This window comes from Ranitomeya variabilis, chromosome 7, assembly GCF_051348905.1.
Source record: "Ranitomeya variabilis isolate aRanVar5 chromosome 7, aRanVar5.hap1, whole genome shotgun sequence".
NCBI classification, from domain to species: Eukaryota; Metazoa; Chordata; class Amphibia; order Anura; family Dendrobatidae; genus Ranitomeya; species Ranitomeya variabilis.
The window spans coordinates 177,597,536-177,619,208 of record NC_135238.1 but is presented as its reverse complement, the minus strand read 5'-3'; the positions used below and the strand labels follow the sequence as shown (position 1 = coordinate 177,619,208).

General features: G+C 41.8%; 1 protein-coding gene across 8 annotated transcripts in view; it reads left to right on the top strand.

Moving 5' to 3' along the window:
• Positions 1 to 21,673, top strand: part of AGAP1 (ArfGAP with GTPase domain, ankyrin repeat and PH domain 1) — a 450,161-nt gene that overhangs the window by 274,109 nt on the left and 154,379 nt on the right. For all 8 annotated transcript variants that reach the window (XM_077272354.1, XM_077272355.1, XM_077272357.1 and 5 more), the window contains 2 exons: positions 11,159 to 11,286; positions 11,464 to 11,619. In XM_077272354.1, coding sequence (XP_077128469.1) covers positions 11,159 to 11,286; positions 11,464 to 11,619 — 284 coding nt within the window. The remainder of the gene's footprint in view (positions 1 to 11,158; positions 11,287 to 11,463; positions 11,620 to 21,673) is intronic.

Here is a 21,673-nt window from a genome sequence, read left to right as displayed (position 1 = left end):
CTATGCTGATACATAAAAGTAATTAAAAGCAGTAGCAACCACAGACCTTATATCCAGCCTTTATTACAACAAGAGGCACTTCAACAAGAGAAAATTATGAAGCTTGCATCAGGCTGCTAAGTGCTTTTCAGGGGGTCTTAAAATGAATTAATGAAGATTGAAGACTGAAATGTAGTATAACTTTATTAACTAATAGTAACCACTAGGAGATTTTAAATAATTTTCCATATCAAAAGATGTCCACAAGCTTTATTGCCAATTTAGGAAAAGTGGTCACATATCAGGGTTTACTTTTCATTGCTCTGCTCACATCCTCCTTGTGTTCCCAAACCTGTTGATGGTCACATGCTGAAGCTTTCTCAGTCTCCTGGCAGTGCCCCCGGACATGTCTGTTAGCACTGTGCTGGCAGTCAAATGACACAACCAAGGTGCAGGCGGTGAAGCCAAAAACTGGATGTATCTGCTCTGTGTATGTACGGAAGTGATCAGTGGTGACTCTCTGCTCATGTGCGACCACTGCTCTGAATACCAGCCGGAGGACAGGCCATCAGAAACTGAATTCCATAACAAAGTTTGCAAATGTGGGTGGATTGCTCCAGTAGTTAAGACATGTCAGAAAAAAATATGGAGTTGTCCACTATACTTTATCATACAAATCGGTCTATGATGGTGCAAACAAAAAAACCAACACATACAGTACTCACCTACTGAACTGGTGCTGTTCCTCCGTACTGTGTCCCCTGTCGGTCTCTTCTAGTGGGAGTATCAGGTAACCAGTAACGAGTGCGGCTCCTAATTGGCTGCAATGAGCACATCTCTTCTGGCTCAGATGAAACTTGACTGCTGCCGCCAATCAGCGGCCATGTGACACCCCCGCTGTAAGACAAGTGGTGAGACTGGTGGGGGACACAGCACAGAGGAGAGCCAATGATCCAGTAAGTATGTTTGTTTTTTTGTTTTTGCCTCTATCACCATATGCCTATTTGTATATTGGAGAAACCTAAAAACATTTAGAAAATCCTAAAAGACAGTGATGACACCATTACACCCATGTGTACCTGTGGAATTAATCAAAACTACACAGAAACTGTACAAATACTGTATATAATTCATATCCAGCACATAATGTGTTTTATTAATTGTACTATCATTTGTACAGTAATAAAATATAGTGGACAACCCCTTTAATGAGATCTGTTTAATTGAGCATACTCCGACCATATTCTAGCATTTATATTCCTGCCTCTAGATCTGATCCTTCTGTCTTTCTACTGAACCATAAGGAGCTATGATGACATAAGATCAGTTCAGTAGGACTCATGGAGGTCCGAGCGCTGCGTTCCTAATATTAATGCTAAAATGGGTTAGTGTCCCCTCTGAAACCGGCATTTCATAGATTTTATACATGAGCACATTCGCAGATCACTTTGTTAGGCTCACACGCGAATAGCAAAAAGGCCACATAACACATGAGATTATTATGTGGGGCATCCCCGCTCCATATTCTTTGCACTACTCTTGAAGTGCTTGTTTTGCAGGTATGCCAAAATAGATGCCCTCCATATTGTAAGGTGGAAATTGGCCAAAAGTGATTTTAACACATCGTAAAGACATACAGTGGCTTGTGTTTGCATTAGTATATATAAAGAATGAGCCTACAACTGTAAACATTTAGTTTCATATTTTTTTTACTTTGAAGCAAACATCAATTAGAACAAAACAACTGAAAACTTCAGTGTGCATAACTATTAACTCCCCTAAAGTCAGTACTTTGTAGAGCCTCCTTTTGCAGCAATTGCAAGTCGCTTTGGATAAGTCTGTGTTTTCCACATCTTGCCACTGAGATTTTTGCCCATTCCTCAAGTCAAAACTGCTCCAGCTCCGTTAAGTTCGCAGAGGAAATCGCCTATCTTCCAGTCTGACCACAGGTTCTCTATTGCGTTAAAGTCTGGGCTTTGACTATTCCACTCCATCACTTACACGTTTCCGAGTGTTGCTTTAGCAGTATGCTTTGGGTCATTGTCTTGTGGGATGGTGACCCTCTGTCCCAGGCTCAAATCACTGACTAAAACAGGTTTTGCTCAAGAATATCCACGTGTTTCGCACCATCCATCTTCCCATCAACTGGGACCATTTTCCCTGTCCCTGCTATCATCTTTTACCATGGGGATGGTGTTCTTAAGGTGATGAGCTGTATTGGTTTGTCACCAGATATAGCGTTTATCTTGGTGGCCAAAAAGTTCCATTTCCAAAGACCGCAGCACCTTCCTCCATACATTTGGGGAGTCTCCCACATGTCTTTTGGCAAACTCAAAACAAGCCGTACAATTTTTGTGTGTAAGTAAAGGCTTTTTTCTGCCCACTCTTCCACAAAGGCCACCTCTATGGAGTGTATGGCTTATTGTGGTCATATGGACAGATACTCCAGTCTCTGCTTGGGAACTCTGCAGCTCCTTCAGGGTTACCTTTGGTCTCTGTGCTGCCTCTCTGATCAATGCCCTCCTTGCCCAGGCTGAGCGTTTTGGTGGGCGGCCCTCTCTTGGCATATTCGTTGTGGCACCATGTTCTTTCTATTTGATGGGCTCCAGGGGATCATCAGAAATTGGGATTTTTTGTATATTCCCACCCTGACCTGTTTGGAGATCTCCTTGGTCTTCATGGTGGTGTTTGGTTAGTGGTGCCTCTTGCTTAATGGTGTTGCAGCCTCAGGTGTTTATATGCAGACAGACATGTGACACTTAGATTGCACACAGGTGGACGTCCTGTCACTAAGCATGTGCCTTATGAAGGTAATTGCTTGCACCAGAAATTTTTAGGAGCTCCATAGCTATAGGGGTGAATACATATGTACATGACAATTTTTAGTTATTTGATCTTATCAATTTAATTTCTGCCGATATTTTTCTCATGTCACCAACTTAGGCTATTTAGTGCTGATGCATCACACAAGTCGGATTACAAACACAGGTTGTAATGTAATAAAATAAATAAAAAGCCCATGGGGGTGAATAATTTCACAAGTCTCTGTATGTCAGACGTCAGCTCTGACATCCGAACCTAACTTGGTGCTAATTAAATTTGCAGGTCGCAACAAAATGCTTGAAAGGACTATGGACATCAGGTGGTCATCGCTTAGGACTTCTCAATAACCGTCTTGCCTAGGAGCAGTATGTTTCGCTCCGAGGACGAAATTGGATCCCAGCCTATAAGCTCAAAAAGTATTTTCCAAAATTATCTTTGGGACTGACTTTTTTCCCCCTCATACAATGGGTTCCCATCTTATCCTTGCTCTAAATCAATACTCTTCAGTTTATTCTTGTGAGTATGATGTTGTGGCACGATCGGTTGGTGTGCCACAGGTCGCACCTTATCAGTCATATGTGATATGCCATCACTTCATAATGGGAAACTATTCAAAAAATATTGTTCTTATTTTAAAGGGAATCTGTCAGCAGGTTTTTGCTATTCCTGAAGAAAGTAGGAGATAGAGGCTGAAACACAGATTTCAGCGATGTGTCACCTATTCGGCTGTGTGCTTCTGTTTACGTACAAAGGAGGCTTTGTCGCTAGGACATTATAGCTGCCATGACTATTTGCCTCAGTGCCCAGTTGTCCGACCACGCCCCCTCCTGTGATAAGCAGCTCACTGTCAATACACAATGCACACAGAGAGCCTGGTGTGGTGGGGGCAGCTTTCTCAGCTCTGCTTCATGCAAAATCTAAAAGCTCCAATTGTGTCACAACTGCTGCACCCAGTAAGCTAAGGGATACATCGTTAAAATCCGGGTTTCTGTTCCTGCATTATGCTCACAGATGAGGTAGCAAAACCTGGTGACAGATTCCCTTTAATTGTGGTCTCCAACTTGGTAGCTGTCGTCATGTAGCTGAAAGGTGTCATTAGAAAAATGTTGTTCGCTGTGGTCCTATATTGTACTTTTGTTGCCATTTTTACAATGAGATGAACTAGCATTGGTAGGAACCATGTGACTGTCTAAGTCGTAAGAGTGCACAGAAGTCTACCATTCCCATGTGCGGCAATACCTGCAGTGTACAGCAGATGGTGCTATTGCACTTCGTAAAAAAAATTGCTGATTTGCTGAGGTTGGTAATAACCCATGAAATAAGTAGGCAGGAGCCAGCAGGCCATGTCTTGTAACCTTTGAGGTATATTAATGTGCCCTCTGAGCATTCCCTGTCTGTCTGGATGAGCTTTGAGTTGTGCAAGGGTGAGAGAGCTGCAAAATGAAGCTTCAAAACTGGATGTTAATGGTGAATGTGGCATAATCCGAAACCCATAAATATTCCAAACATGTGTTGATGAGAAGATTTCTGGCTGCATTTAGAAGAGCGAAAACTTCTCGCTCCATCTTCCTACTGAGACTTATTTGTGGCTGTACAGATTAAAAGAAACGGCATAGTGGAGCTAAATCTAGTGGCCGCGCCAGGCTCGGGCACACGTCCTGCATCTGGCCTCTTTCAGTTTATTACGTGCCTATATCTGCACTTCAGATTGTCACAGTAGACCTGCGTACAAGGATATGGTATACTGCTTTATATAGAAGAATAACATAATAAACTTTACCAAGGTTAGAGCACGGTGTTTATAAATCAGCAGGAAAAGGGATGAAATAGTGAATAAAATGGTAATAATAGTGCTAAAATAGCCATCAGGACCATGCAATAATGAATCGGGGCAATCATGGAAACCGACAATGAGTGGGGGTGCCATTTCCCAAAATACTAGGGTGCCATCCTCCGCTGCCAGGTAGGGTGAGGAAAAAGGACGACTAGGGACTTGATAGGTCTGTCTGTTTCACTGTCTGGCATAAGTTAACAAACTCTAAGGCTATGTGCACACGATGCGCAGAAACGCTGCAGATGTGATTTACGGTACAATGTAAATCAATGGGTTAAAAAAAAACCCTGCAGATTGTGCGTAAAAATCCCGTGCGGAAACGCTGCGGATTTAAAAGAAGCACATGTCACTTCTTTTGTGCGGATCTGCAGCGTTTCTGCACCCTTCCATTATAGAAATCCGCAGTGGTAAAAAACGCACAAAATCCGAATCAATTCCGTATAAAAACCGCATAAAATCCACGGCAAATCTGCACCTGCGGATTCTGCCAGGAGATGCGGATTTTGTGCAGACAATTCTGCACCCCCATTCCCCAACGTGTGCATATAGCCTATGAAGATCCTGGAATACCCGGAGAGTTCTCTTTGTGATTCATATTTACAAGTCTTTTATGCTTTTGTTATATAAATAAAAGTAATTATTTAAGGGTCTATATTTTTTCTGGTTTTCATGCAATAATGAAGCTGACACAATATAGACAGAATGATCCGCTAGTCGAGAACTAAACATAGTCTTTGTGCCCCCAAAAGGGGGTCTTGAATATCTTTAAGTGACCACTATCCAGAAGAGAATGTTCCTTTCTAGTTTTTATGGAACATTTATGAAAGAAAAAAAAATGGGAAAATTGCATTATTGTAAGGTATGATGACGTCTCGTAGATGTCAAACACCAATTAAAATGATAGTAATTCCCTATAAGTTACATATATAGATGCATTATTTTTTATTACATTATTTCCAGCAGAACCTCTCTATGTAATGTGTGGAGATCTAGTTTATATGCCAGTGTAAATGTTGCAACACATACACAGTATACACACACTATTTAAATACTCTATATTCTAATATATTGCATATGCCGTATACTTTGGTTTTGGTGACAGGCCATGGTGATATCTTATTCTTCAGCCCTGAAAAGTGACATTTAAGCTGGCATCTGGCCTGTGAGTCTGGGATATCAGCCACTCATTGCAGAGATTCCCTATTGAAGAAATGTTCTTTTGTGCATTAAGCCGATCACAGTAGTGATTCTAGTCTGTTTTACCATTGTCCACCCTGGATATCTGAGGAAAGGGATTAGTGTTCTGCTCAGTTCACTGGGAAGAAACAATCAAACATCTGAGCCCAAACCTCTACATTCAGACGTGTGGGTACATCTGATCATTACTGGACATTAGGGCTTCTGTCGCTAATACCAATATGTGTAGATTATTATTACCATTCTATGTAAATAAAGACAGTATGCATTTGTACATAGACGCCCCTCTTGGGATATGTGCACACTGAGAATTTAAGTGCAATTTCTATCCGAACCTGTGCCAAAATCTGCATCCCCTGTAAACAGATTTCCCATTCATTTCAATAGTTAAAGGCACCTACAGTGTACATGGTGGGCTAAAAATGCTGCATAGTTGAAAAACTTGTTTTAAAAACCATGCCAAGAGGAACAGATATTATTTTTTTACATTGTTTTCAAATCCGATTTTTGTGTAAAAACAAGTCCACGTCCAAATTTTGTTTTTTAATTATTTGGATAATATTGGTATATGTTATGTAACCAAAAAGGAAAGCGGTTACCATGCTAAAATATGAATACAAAAAAAAGCTATAGCTACTTTTAATTATTTTATGAAGTCCTTCAGTTGCCCTTTATCTGTTAAATTATTGTTTTTAGTGTTAAATTATTGTATTTTTCATTTGGATTTTGGGGATGAAAAATCCGGAGCCGATCACGGAAGCAGCAAAGTGAACAAGGTGTCAAAAATCTCATCCTCTCGCTGCACGTAATTTCTATTTTTTTTTTTTTTTTTTTTTACCTGCGCTGCTGACTTTTAAATCCTCGGGATTTTACTGTGGATGTCACACTTTACAGTGCATAGGATGAAATCCACACTACATGTGCACTGTTTTGTTTTTTTCTTGGTGACTTTTTTCCTTGAATCTGAATCAACATATTGTATTTCCATAGAGCTAATCCGCATTTTTTTTCATGCAGAATCAGCACACTGTAAATTCATTATTCTGGGCAGATTTTTTTCAGGAACAAGCAAATGGGATATGAAATAACTCATGGCAGAAGATCAGCGCCAAGGCAGAGGAATCCACATTTGAAGACGACATTCACACACCCGTGTATCCGTATTACATCTGTGTTTCATCCGTTTTTTTCTTCCGTTTCTAAAAATCTAAAGCCAGTGGTAACCTGTCCGAACATTTATTAATCCATTGACTTTTAGTGAAAACAGGTGAAACACTGATAGACTTTGAAGGCCTACTGTTTGCTTCATTGTTCTGTCTTCTGATGTTTCATCCATTTTCTACGGCGCCCCATAGACTTTAATGGCAGAGTCTGATCCGCAGAACGGATGAGAATAGGACCTGCTCTGAGCCCCACAGACCGGAGACACTGACCCGTTTTTAAAATTAATGTGTATGGACCAATGTTACGCTGTGGGTCCAAGATAAAGATGTACATTACATGGACACGTACAAAAGATGTGTGAATGTGGCCAAATCCTGACCGAATCCTGAACCGGGACACGGGGATGCAGATTTGTGATGGAATTCCCTGCATCGACCATATCGGATTCCATGCAATAACACGGATGTGACCCTAATCTACATATATCAGGAAAACATCTGCATAAGTCAGATTTTCAAATTTCTAGATCGTCAGTTCTGCCATGGGACCTTGGCTTATTTCACTGTGGATTTTGTCCTTTTTCGATGCATTCCTTGACTAAGGCTACGTTCAGATTCATTCCTTGACTAAGGCTAGGTTCTCATATTCGCAGATCTGCAGACGTATGGGTTAAAACCATGTGCAATCATTGCCATACGTCAAACTACTTTTCTTTGAATTTTGACATTTATGTTGAACACGTAATAAGCCCGTGTAACATTAAAATAAATATAAAAATTTTTTTATTTTAATAATATTTTTTAGCTAGGTTCTACAGGCAGTGTCATGATATAGTTGGGGTGTGGTAAAGCCTTTCTATTTGTCCCCCACAGACGGTGTGTTTGTAATGAAATGAATTAATAAAAAATGTATACTTTTTAAATGTAGTACTTAACATTTCGATACAACTTGCATAAAAAAATGGAGGAAATAGTGTTTTTTATATTTTAACATTTTTTGGAAGGGAAAAAAGTGGTCAGCTACTTTTTTTTTTTTGTACATCCAAAAGACAAATGCATGAAAAAAAAAAACGCATCGATGTAAACCAGACGAAAGCGTACTCAAAAGAGCATGTTTCCTTTAGTACCTCGTCTTGCTCACAGTCTCAGCTGCTGCTATCTTCGTTTTTTAGGATCCTTTTTCATTTAAAGCCAAGTGACAGCTAGTTATTCCGAGAGTTCTGGTGCCGCCCATTTAAGAATTAGTTTTCTACTTTTCTTTTCCGTTACTTTTTACATTTTTGTACAACTTTTTCCTTCCTAATGTATCGGCAATGTGTTAAGCTGCTTTTACATACAAAGTGATCTCTTTTTTTTCTTTTTGGCCAAACCAAAGAGAGTGATCACACTTGTAATTACTATATGTACATGTAAATTACCCAGGCTGGTGGAAGGATATAATATAAACTATTAATTTGGAGCAAGGAAAGAAACTTGTGACCCGTTAATCTATGAAATAGCAGTAGGGTGACCCCTGCCTGTGTGTGAGATTGGACGGGTATGTTTTGTAGGGCGCCGTGTGTCATGGTGAATATAAATGTATATTCTTCTTATATCTGCCCGTGCCTATACATAAATATATCAATCAATATCTATCCGCCTGTCTATCTAGCTCACATTACTATGAAGCCGGCCACTATATTAATTGCATATTTGTGTGACATTCTGTCTCCAGCTGACTCTGCTCCTATTTTCCTGCAATTTCCCATTAAGTGCCATATAAATCCATAAACGTGGGCTATTAGGATCAGCTCTCTAGATCAGGGGTAGGAGGACTTTCCTCCTCGGCTATAAATCTCTCTGGGCGCTCCGAGCTTCATCTCTAAGATCTGTCCCCTGGAAACAGACGTTTAACAGGAAAATTGCTCTGAGAAAAGGCAGCTTACATTTTTAATATAATCGTATTGTAAATTAACGCAATGGTGGAAAAGCGGCCGAGAGGTGCCGCGCTGGGTAGAAGTCGCCCTGTCCGGGTACATTTAGCACACTCTCTGTGTCTATATTTGATTTATTTTATTTTTTTGCAAAATAAATCTGATGATGACGTTATTTCTTTCCTGTTCCTATGAAAGCAGCTGACGGCTGCCACATTAACCCTTTGTAATGAGCATTGGCACCTGATTGCATGACTTTGCCCACTAACCCCTGGGCGTCTCACAGATCGGCGTATTTGAGAGGTAACCGTCCCCCTGTTTTGTCTTAGCATAGACTTGATTCCCCCGCAGAATCTCGCCCTCCTCTGATCTGCTGTGGGTGACTTTGTCCCATACTGAAGGTAACAGCTTATTACAAGCACATTTAAATCCCCCCATTAATAGGAGCAATTAAAGAATAGCTCCATTTCCAGCAAATTAACAACCCGGAGAGGTAATTGCGACATAAATGAAGATAAATTTGTTTTAATGTTGCAAGAAAGGGAGGGAGGCCAGGAGAGAGTGTCAGGTTTTGGGAGGGGGGGATGTTTTATGGCTAATGTAGGATTCATGGCTCTGGCCGAGCAGAGCTCAGGGGGCAATGGGGGCGGAGAACTGTGCTCCAAAAACTATGGATGGGCTTAATGGGATCGCTTAAAGGTGCAGTCTCGTAAGTTGGACCTGCACTTTGTAAATTGCTACCTTTCGTGAGAATCTTTTAATATACAGTATGTGTATACAAGTGTGTGTGTGTGTATATATATATATATATATATATATATATATATATATATATATATATATATATATATATATATATATATATATATATATATAATAAATATATATAATATACACACATACACATAAATTGGACTCTGATTTGTTATACACCACATTTACTTCTGCTAATGTTATGGGGATATCCAGTTTATTTTTCTTCCTATTCTTTTCTGTTTTTTGCATTTTTTTAATCGTATTTCTGTAATTACTAGTCGAGGAATGGAAGAGGATGTTGCAATCTTTTATGTGATGATCATAGTGTTTATTGCTACTAGTGAAATGTAAGGCTCATACACTGACTGGTATATGGGCCCTGTTTAGTCCTGGGCTTCCCCTCTGTATACCGCACACTCCATTGCACACCCTTTGTATATATGTACTTGCTTTTAGTGGTAAATATATCTATACAGACTATGGCGTTTGCTGGCTTCGTACTGCGCTCTGCCGTGTGCATGAGCCCTAATTCCAATTATTTATCAAGTGGTATGAAGAAGCCAGAGAGCGAGAAAATCTATAGAACTCGTCTAGACAGCTGGGAATGATTACTGGTGGCAGGATAAGCATCATCATTGTGAGGCCTTGTTCACACGAGCTTGTAAAAAAATCTTCTGCGTTTCATCCAGAAAACTCAGATGATTTTTTTTTTTTTGCTTATCCCTCGTCGTCATACATCGTTACTTATACAAAATTTACAAGACTAAATATAGTTTCTTTTGTTAAAGAATTGCAATCTATCCATAAAAATCAGATGCTCTTTATGGAATCTGATTTTTATTTTTGTACACCCATAGACTTGAATGCATGAGACTCAACTGACACATGGAGGAAATTTGCGCATATTGCGAATTTTTTTTTTTTCACATGCAGATTCTGCCCTTGGAAAAAGGAAAATAAAGCCCTCATCTGCACTGCCCCATTGAATAACATTAGTTTGAATGATGTCGGTTTTCTCCCGGACAGCACTCTCTCTCACACTTGAGTGAATTTACGGTTAAATGAGTATTCACATCGCCAAGATCCTATCACAATGTGTAGTAGGTGTAATAATATTAGCAAATTGCTCCAATTAGAAATGTAGCATAGTTCTTCTGATGCGCTGCCGCTTACCATGTGCAGGGCATTACAGGTATCCATGGTTTTGACCACTCATATAGGGACAGTTAGCTTGTACTGGTCAGAATCATGGATAGCTAAGCTACTGCAATGCCTTTCACATGGGGTAAGCGATATAGCTAATCCATAGAACTATACTACATTTCTACTGCATACTGAGATAGGATCTTGAATATGGGAACCCTACATGGCTTCTGCTGTCCATGACCATGTAACCATTGTGTTGGAGATATATATTGCATGTTCTATATTAGTTTTATAGTTCTACAGGAACCATTTTTGGTTAATTGTGTTTGTCTCCTTTTTTTCCGCAGTTGCCCAGAAGATCGTAGCGACTCGTAAGAAGCAGCAGCTCTCCATTGGTCCCTGCAAGTCTCTACCAAACTCTCCCAGCCACACGTCCGTGTGCTCCGCACAAGTGTCAGCCGTACATATTAGCCAGGTGCGTTCTTATCAATTTGTTGCAATCTATCATCACATTGCTACCAACTAACGACTGTCCAAGATATACTATGTTTGTGTAGCAAGTATGGGCAGTGTTTCCATATCAAGTTACTGGCGAACTAGAAGTCCCAGCATGCACATTTTTGTGATGCCCTCTTATGATCTCTTTGCACAGACCAGTAATGGAGGAGGCAGCCTGAGTGACTATTCTTCGTCAGTCCCTTCCACTCCCAGCACTAGTCAGAAAGAGCTGCGGATTGATGTACCCCCAACAGCCAGCACGCCCACTCCGGTGCGCAAACAGTCGAAGCGGCGCTCTAACCTCTTCACGGTAGGTACACAGCGCTTGGATGATTTCTGGACTGGTGAAATGATGGAGGTCAATCAAAGTCTTTTATATTAGTCATGACCAGGGGTGTAACCACAATAGGTGCAAGAGTTGCAATCGCACTCGGGCCCTGGAGCCTAGGGGGCCCCACAAGTCCCTTTTCCTATATAAAAAGACCATTTATGTCCCCCTTTGCATTTTTTTCATTGGGGCCCATCAGGTTCAAGTTTCACCACTGGTGATGACATCTATTTTATCTCCATATAGCCATCCTTCAATCCAGCGCTAAATCACAAACTATCGATACGGGCACCGCTGACTTTTTTACACTTACACCACCTAGGACAAGTTTGGCCTCCATGTTTGTGTACCACAATTGTGGTTAAACTTGATTTTTTAAATTTTTTCAGTTCAAGCGGATTTCCACCTGGTGGCAGCAGAAATCAAGACTTTCAGCTGGTTTAGGAAACGCGCATGCGATTGTATATAATGCCAGCGATCGTTTTTGGGCCGCACAAGCGAAACCAGACTTTTATACAACTTGCGTAACACCGGAATAAAAATAATTTAGTTTTGATAGTTTTAAAATATAATTTAGTGTTTTATAATGAAGTCATGACAAATCACTGGGATGTACAAGGATATGTATGGACTGATAGCGCATCCCTGGGGATTGTTAATGTTTCAGCAGTGGGCTGAAGCTGTCGGGGATGGATACTGGAGTGATACATTTACGGCTCCATCCTTATTATAAAGCTCCAATGTGTGAACATATGGTACGCTGCCGCTATTGGCCACTAATACGAAAAACAGAGACTCATGGTCAATATCCATCTCTTAATATATCTTAATTGTGGTCAAAGCCCCATTTATCTAAGACCGGCTTCACACGTGTATTTGTCACGAGTACGAGCCACGATGTACTAACTGGCGATGGGTCACTTGACCCCAATTCAAGTGCTTCATATATGCTTATGAGTTTGGGTCAGGAGATCCACTGGCAGTCCATGGATCACTTAGAGTAACCACCATTTTAGTTTTAATTTCATAAATCAGTAGTACACATGAAAATAAGAAACATAATATATCTGGTCAAAGAAATCGCTTCTTTCTCCGCCAGGACCGATCAGTTGTTTTTTAAATTCTCAATTCATGTGTAAAATCTGTGTTCAGTGAAGACGGATTGTTACATAACTTCAATAGGAGATGGCAGGTGCTGCCGATAATATTCTATGGAGAAGGGAGGGGGGGAGGAGGAGGATAAAGTTTTCCCCATTCCTCTCCCTTCTCCAGTTCTAGTCTCCATAGAATCTCACAATCCGCATCTGTCATCTGTCTCAGTAATGTAACAAAATAGAAAAGAAACTTGGCCCTCAAATGGAGGTGTAGCTTGAAACAGTATTCATTTATTGTTCATCCAACAGGCAAAAAAATTGAACATTTTCGGTGCACATCCGGACCTTCATCAGAACAGATTACTTGTCTAGCAGATAATGTTATTATCCTGCCGTTTGCAGATCCACAAAAGATTTCAAAATGCCTGGATGCCGCGGTGAGTCCTGTGTGTGTCAGCGCATGGGGATATGTGAACGGCAGGATAATAACATTATCTACTAGACAAGTAATCTGTTCTGATGAAGGTCCGGATGTGGACCGAAAATGTTCAATTTTTTTGCCTGTTGGATGAACAATAAATGAATACTGTTTCAAGCTACACTTCCATTTGAGGGCCAAGTTTCTCTTCTATTTTGGATACTTCGGGCTGGACGCCCTACTTGAGCACCTCCTATCCTTCATTGTATGAGTGTGCCCGTGTTTTACTACTTTGACTCAGTAATGTAACAGTCTGTCTTCAATGAATACAGATTTTACCTGTGAACTGAGAATTTTGAGAATGAGTGATGATCAGTACTGGTGGAGAAACAAGTAGATTTCCTTGAGATTTATTACGAAGTTTCTTATTGGCATGTGCACTATTAATTTATTACATAAAAATTAAAATGATGGTTACAGTATAAGCATAAATCAAAGGCTGACTCCTGCAATCTAAACGTATATATTTTACTGAGAAACGATGCAACATGTCAGAGAAAAGCAGATAGAGCGGCCGGGTGCAAGGGGACTAGTTTGAAGCAGGTCCCCGCCGGCCATTCCCACACGCTCCGATAGACTGATGGGTCTCTCCATATACACACATATAGGGAGAGAGGCAGGAAGAAGCCGGGGGACCAGTCTCAGACTAATCGCCTCGTCCCCAGCTCCACTTTCAGCTACGTTCTTATTTGAAACACTTGAAAAATTTTACAGTAATACAAAGATATTAAGATTGCAGTAGCTGATCTTTCATACATGGTGCCTGTGGTTAGAGCCTCATGGATTGTCTGACAGGCTCCCTTTATTTCACCTACCTAGATTTGTCTAAACCTGTGTCCACCATTAGAGGCAGATTTATAGTTTCTTCTACTATTTTAGCCTATGCACTAATGTTGTCAAAAAAGCAAAACTCATTAAAGAGGTTATCTACTTTCATGGACAATCTCTTTGGGCCTAAAAAGAATTTTTGCAGTTGGGTTTCATTAAAAATTTAGCACCGTTTGCCTCCTATAGCCTCTGCATTACAGTCTACCTCTGTCTGCAGAATGAAGTAATGGGGTCAGCCACTTTATTTTATCAGATGTGTTGGGGACATGATTTAGTATATGCAATACTCAGACTGCTTTTCTATTGGAGGAGGCTGAGGACAGGTCCGGTCACATGCCCCTCCGCCAGCAGCAATGGGAAAGCTGCTTTTCTATTGGAGGAGGCTGAGGTCAGGTCCGGTCACATGCCCCTCCGCCAGCAGCTATGGGAAAGCTGCTTTTCTATTGGAGGAGGCTGAGGACAGGTCCGGTCACATGCCCCTCCGCCAGCAGCTATGGGAAAGCTGCTTTTCTATTGGAGGAGGCTGAGGACAGGTCCGGTCACATGCCCCTCCGCCAGCAGCTATGGGAAAGCTGCTTTTCTATTGGAGGAGGCTGAGGACAGGTCCGGTCACATGCCCCTCCGCCAGCAGCTATGGGAAAGCTGCTTTTCTATTGGAGGAGGCTGAGGACAGGTCCGGTCACATGCCCCTCCGCCAGCAGCTATGGGAAAGCTGCTTTTCTATTGGAGGAGGCTGAGGACAGGTCCGGTCACATGCCCCTCCGCCAGCAGCTATGGGAAAGCTGCTTTTCTATTGGAGGAGGCTGAGGACAGGTCCGGTCACATGCCCCTCCGCCAGCAGCTATGGGAAAGCTGCTTTTCTATTGGAGGAGGCTGAGGACAGGTCCGGTCACATGCCCCTCCGCCAGCAGCTATGGGAAAGCTGCTTTTCTATTGGAGGAGGCTGAGGACAGGTCCGGTCACATGCCCCTCCGCCAGCAGCTATGGGAAAGCTGCTTTTCTATTGCAGGAGGCTGAGGACAGGTCCGGTCACATGCTCCTCCACCAGCAGCCATTGGAAAGCTGCTTTTCTATTGAAGGGGGCTAAGGACAGTTCCAGTCACACATGCTCCTCCACCAGCCATTGGAAATACGCTTTTCTATTGGAGGAGGCTGTGGACAGTTCCAGTCACACATGCTCCTCCACCAGCCATGGGAAAGCTGCTTTTCTGTTTGAGAAGGCTGAGCACAGGTCCGGTCACATGCTCCTCCACCAGCAGCCATTGTATGGACTTGAGATCTGTGCAGTCTGAGTATTGCTGCACTAACCAGAGCAGGAGGAGAACCTGTCATATCTATATAAGCATACACTAAATCAGGTCCCCAACACATCTGATAAAGTAATGTGGCTGACCCCGTTACCTCATTCTGCAGCTTATCACCACTGGAAATTATCAGACAGGACAAAATCCTACTCTTGAGCTAGCTTCACCGCAACCCAATTACAAACGTAACCCTTTCCCAGAAATGCCCCGTGCCCCATAACTTATCAGTGTTTAGATATGGCCTATGTTACAGTTGGTTGTAACACTGATATTTTTTGTCCTGTGTCATTTAGCGAACCAAGGCACGGTTATTACACTGAAATGAGTGACCACAAGAAATTATTTCCTCTTCCTATCAGGATGTGGGCTTTTCTTAGCTGACTCTACACTCGTACTAATCTGCGTATAAATCGGACAAGTGCAATCCGATAAAAATCTTATTGCTGTCTGACTAATGTTATTCAATGATTCTGTGCTGCTCTGTGATTTTTTTTTTTCTCATCTGGATGAGAGAAAAAAATCTTAGCTTGCTTCGGGTGGCTGCGTATATCGGACGAGAATCGTCAATGCAAGACGATGGGTGCAAGAAATAAATCACATGGCACATGGACCATGTGTTTGATTTTTACACTCGCAACTCAAAAGAAACCTGACATTTCATCAGCTAGGTACGGTAAATTCACAGCCCGAAACGTCAGAATAGAATTGATATTATAGATATCTATATAGAATAAATAGCTAGAAATAAGCCAATGAGATATATAATCAATGCTTCACGTGTAGTTTTCTGTATTTGGATTTAACTAATAAATAAAAATGAAAAAAAATGGTGTGGGGTCCTCATTATTTTTAATAACCAGCTGAGGGAAAGCAGACAGCTGTGAGCTGGTGTTAATAGTCTGGGAAGGTGCCGATAACCATGGAACTTCCAAGTCTATTAATATCAGCTCACAGCCTTCTGCTTAACCTTTACTGGTTATTAAAAATGAGGGACCCTAAAATAAATTAACGTGGCGTCCCCCTTATTTTTAAAGGGAACCTGTCACTCCCAAAATCGACGATGAGCTAAGCCCACCAGCATCAGGGGCTTATCTACAGCATTCTGTAATGCTGTAGATAAGCCCCCAATGTATCCTGAAATATGAGAAAAAGAGGTTAGATTATACTCACCCAGGGGCGGTCCCGCTGCGGTCTGGTCCGATGGGTGTCATGGTCCGGGGCCTCGCATCTTCTTACGATGACGTCCTCTTCTTGTCTTCATGCTGCGGCTCCGGCGCATGCGTACTTTGCTTGCCCTGTTGAGGGCAGAGGAAAGTACTGCAGGGTGCAGGCGCCGAGTCTCTCTGACCTTTCCCGGTGCCTGCGCACTGCAGTACTTTGCTCTGCCCTCAACAGGGCAGACAAAGTATGCCTGCGCCGGAGCCGCAGCGTGAAGACAAGAAGAGGACGTCATCGTAAGAAGATGGGAGGCCCCGGACCGCAACGCCCACCGCAGCGGGACCGCCCCTGGTTGAGTATAATCTAACCTCTTTTTCTTATCTTTCAGGATACATCAGGGGCTTATCTACAGCATTACAGAATGCTGTAGATAAGCCCCTGATGCCGGTGGGCTTAGCTCATCGTCGATTTTGGGGGTGACAGGTTCCCTTTAACAACCAGCACAGGCTAAGCAGACAATTGCGGGCTGATTTTAATACTCTAGGAAGGGCTATGGATATTGGCACCTTCCCAGCTTAATAAGACCACCAGCCCTTAGTTACCCCAGAAATGGCGCATCCATTAGGTGGCCCAATTATTTTGCTTAACCTCTGCTCTTATCAATTACCCTGGTGCTTTGGCAATCGAGGTAATGAGTTTGGGGTTCATGTCAGCTGTGTAATGTCTGCTGACATCAAGCCCAGAGGTTAGTAATGGAGAATCGTCTATAAAACACCCCCATTACTGACGCCGTAGTCAAAACAAAGAAACACACACATCCTTTATTTCTAAAAAATACTCCCCTACAGTTACCCTCTTTTATCCATTTATTACCACAAAAAAATAATCCACAGTCTGTTGAAATCCATATAGAGGTACCATGATGATCCCCATCTTCTTTGTCCAGTCTATGGAGCCCCACTCAGAGAATGCAGCTCCATAGACTGGAGCTACAGCCACTGCCAGTTCACACACAGCAAAGTGCGAGAACACCTGCTGCTGTGACAAGCGTTGACGTCAGTAAGGTTATCGCAGTTAACCTTACTGACATCACCGCTTGCAGCGCGAGAGCTTGCTGTCGGTTCTCACACTGTGCAGTAAGTTCTCACGCTGTGAGTGGTGACATTAGTAAGGTTGCCGCAGTGTAGCAGCTGTGGACTGCGATAACCTTACTGATGTCACCGCAGTCGGGTTCAAGCGCTACGCAGCGTGAGAACCAGCAGTGGCTGCAGCAGCGGTCTATGGAGCTGCATTCTCTGAACTGGGCTCCATAGACTGGAGACTGAAGAATGCGGGAATTGTTGTGAGACCTCCATATGGACTTCGCAAGACCCTGTGGATTATTTTTTTTAATGGTAATAAATGGGTAAAAGAGGGTAATTGTCTGGGAGTGTTTTTTTTCTTCTCAAATAAATCACTTTTGTGTGTGTGTGTTTTTCTATCTTTTGAGCTCGGGGTTACATTACAAAGCTGACATCAACCGCAAAACCATTACCCCGATTGTAAATGCACCAGGGTAATCGGGAAGAGACGAGGCTTAGCGCCAGAATTGGGGTATCTAATGGATGTGCCATTTCTGTTTGTTCTGAGGGCTGGTCCTATTAGGCTGGGAAGGAGCCAATATCTTTAGTCCTTCCTAGCCTATTTAATATCAGCCCGCAGCTGTCTGCTTAGCCTTTGCTGGTTATTAAATATTGGTGGGGATGACCCCTCATTCTTATTTTTTTTTAGGTTCCCCCTTTTTAGTAACCAGTAAAGATTAAGCAGACAGCTGTGAGCTGATCGTAATAGGCTGGAAAGCTCCATGGTTATTGGCCACTTCCCAGACTAATAAGACCACCTCACAGCTGTCTTCTTTTCCTTAGCATGTTTATTAAAAATAGGGGGGACCCCATGCCATTTTTATTTTATTCCTGAAAAGCTATCGGATAAGCTCCACAGATCTTATTAAATATCTGAACGCTAGGTCTCTCTCCCTCGGTCTGTATCTTTTAATCTATCTATATAAAAGTGTTTTATTATTTAGAAAACTATCTTTAAATTACAGTTAGGTCCATATATATTTGGACAGAGACAACATTTTTCTTATTTTGGTTATAGACATTACCACAATGAATTTTAAACAAAACAATTCAGATGCAGTTGAAGTTCAGACTTTCAGCTTTCATTTGAGGGTATCCACATTAAAATTGGATGAAGGGTTTAGAAGTTTCAGCTTCTTAACATGTGCCACCCTGTTTTTAAAGGTACCAAAAGTAATTGGACAGATTCAATAATTTTAAATAAAATGTTTATTTTTAGTGCTTGGTTGAAAACCCTTTGTTGGCAATGACTGCCTGAAGTCTTGAACTCATGGACATCACCAGACGCTGTGTTTCCTCCTTTTCGATGCTCTGCCAGGCCTTCACTGCGGTGGTTTTCAGTTGCTGTTTGTTTGTGGGCCTTTCTGTCTGAAGTTTAGTCTATAACAAGTGAAATGCATGCTCAATTGGGTTGAGATCAGGTGACTGACTTGGCCATTCCAGAATATTCCACTTCTTTGCTTTAATAAACTCCTGGGTTGCTTTGGCTTTATGTTTTGGGTCATTGTCCATCTGTAGTATGAAACGACGACCAATCAGTTTTGCTGCATTTGGCTGGATCTGAGCACACAGTATGGCTCTGAATACCTCAGAATTCATTCGGCTGCTTCTGCCCTGTGTCACATCATCAATAAACACTAGTGACCCAGTGCCACGGGCAGCCATGCATGCCCAAGCCATCACACTGCCTCCGCCATGTTTTACAGATGATGTGGTATGCTTTGGTTCATGAGCTGTACCACGCCTTCGCCATACTTTTCTCTTGCCATCATTCTGGTAGAGGTTGATCTTGGTTTCATCTGTCCAAAGAATGTTCTTCCAGAACTGTGCTGGCTTTTTTAGATGTTTTTTTAGCAAATTCCAGTCTGTCCTTTTTATTCTTGATGCTTATGAGTGGCTTGCACCGTGCAGTGAACCCTCTGTATTTACTTTCATGCAGTCTTCTCTTTATGGTAGATTTGGATATTGATACGCCGACCTCCTGGAGAGTGTTGGTCACTTGGTTGGCTGTTGTGAAGGGGTTTCTCTTCACCATGGAGATTATTCTGCGACCATCCACCACTGTTGTCTTCCGTGGGCGCCCAGGTCTTTTTGCATTGATGAGTTCACCAGTGCTTTCTTTCTTTCTCAGGATGTACCAAACTGTAGATTTTGCCACTCCTAATATTGTAGCAATTTCTCGGATGGGTTTTTTCTGTTTTCGCAGCTTAAGGATGGCTTGTTTCACCTGCATGGAGAGCTCCTTTGACCGCATGTTTACTTCACAGCAAAACCTTCCAAATGCAAACACCACACCTCAAATCAACTCCAGACCTTTTATCTGCTTAATTGAGAATGACGTAACGAAGGGATTGCCCACACCTGTCCATGAAATAGCCTTGGAGTCAATTGTCCAATTACTTTTGGTCCCTTTAAAAACAGGGTGGCACATGTTAAGTAGCTGAAACTCCTAAACCCTTCATCCAATTTTAATGTGGATACCCTCAAATGAAAGCTGAAAGTCTGAACTTCAACTGCATCTGAATTGTTTTGTTTAAAATTTATTGTGGTAATGTCTATAACCAAAATTAGAAAAATGTCGTCTCTGTCCAAATATATATGGGACCTAACTGTACATAGAGATTACTGTATGTGAAAGATGATGTTAAAAACGCATTGCATACTCATGTCATATACCTGCTAGTTAAGAAACATCACATTGTACTCGCCCAACACTCGTCCTAATTTTTCTGGATCAAAATCAGTGATTTCTTTTTATGCAGATGAGAGTGAGCCCTTAGGCTAAGGCTGGGGTCACACAATTGTTTTTCTCTCATCTGAAAAAAAAAACGGTCCAATTATGCACATCACACTCTGATTAGAGTGTGATCAGAGTGTAATAAGATTTTCTAAGATGAGGAGAGTTAAAGAAAGAAAGAAATAAAAATCTTTACCTTCTCCATTGAGTCTTTATGTGAAAATCTTACCACACTTGGAATCGTTTTCATGTTGCGGGACGATTTTTTTCCACTGACCCATAGATTTGAATGGCTAATAGCTATCTGATAACCTGATGTAACTCGTGCATGCCGCGATTTCAAGTCTGTCCAAGAAAAAAATCGACTTGTAGAAAATCGCATGCACTCACACAAAGGATTTCAGCTTGATGCTGGTATATTTAACACAACAGTTCACCATAGTGCTGGGTAAGGGATCAGAAAAGCAACAGGTAGTGCTTTAAAAGCTTGACGTTTCAACCCGTCCCTGGTCTTTCTCAAATTTGTCGCTATGGAGAGAGTGGGAATATAACAGAAATTAATGTGCTTTACAAAATATACAATGAGTGAATTCATATAAGGCAAAGAACTGTGGTGCAGATACAATATAAAGTACGAATATATACATCGCGGAATATATACATCAAGTCATGGATGCACGAATCTTTGCATTTGTCGCTGGCAAAATATAAATCAATCAAATGCAATTAACAACTCTGTTATATTCTCACGCTCCCCATACTGACAAGTTTGAAAAAGACCCGGGATGGGTCGACACGTCAAGCTTTTATAGCACTACATGTCACTTTTCTTCCTCCTTTACCCAGAACTATTGTGTTAAATAAACCATCATCAAGCTGAAATCCTTTATGTGAGTGCGGTTGATTTTCTACTAATCTGCTACTTGGGTTTCACAGTTCAATCTGCACTCCCTGCTATCAACGTAGAGTGCACTCCATATTTCTCTATGCAAGGAAAAAATCGGACGTGTGCACGGCCCCATAAAATAATATGGGGGATGAGTGTTAATTTTTACGGTCATGTGCCGGGGCCCTGATGTTGACCAATTTCAACAAGACCAGACACCCATTTTCAGTTCAAACAAATATTGTGCACCTTAAAAGAAGTTGTGCACTCCTTGGACAACCCCTTCTCATATCCCACGCTTGGACCCGATAAAATAAAAAAGCTTTCACTCACCAGTGCCAACGCCGTTCCCGTGGTGTCAGCACTTGCATTCCCAGAGCTTTCGTGCGGTTATGACGACACGTGACCACGGCGCCCAATCAGCACTGGC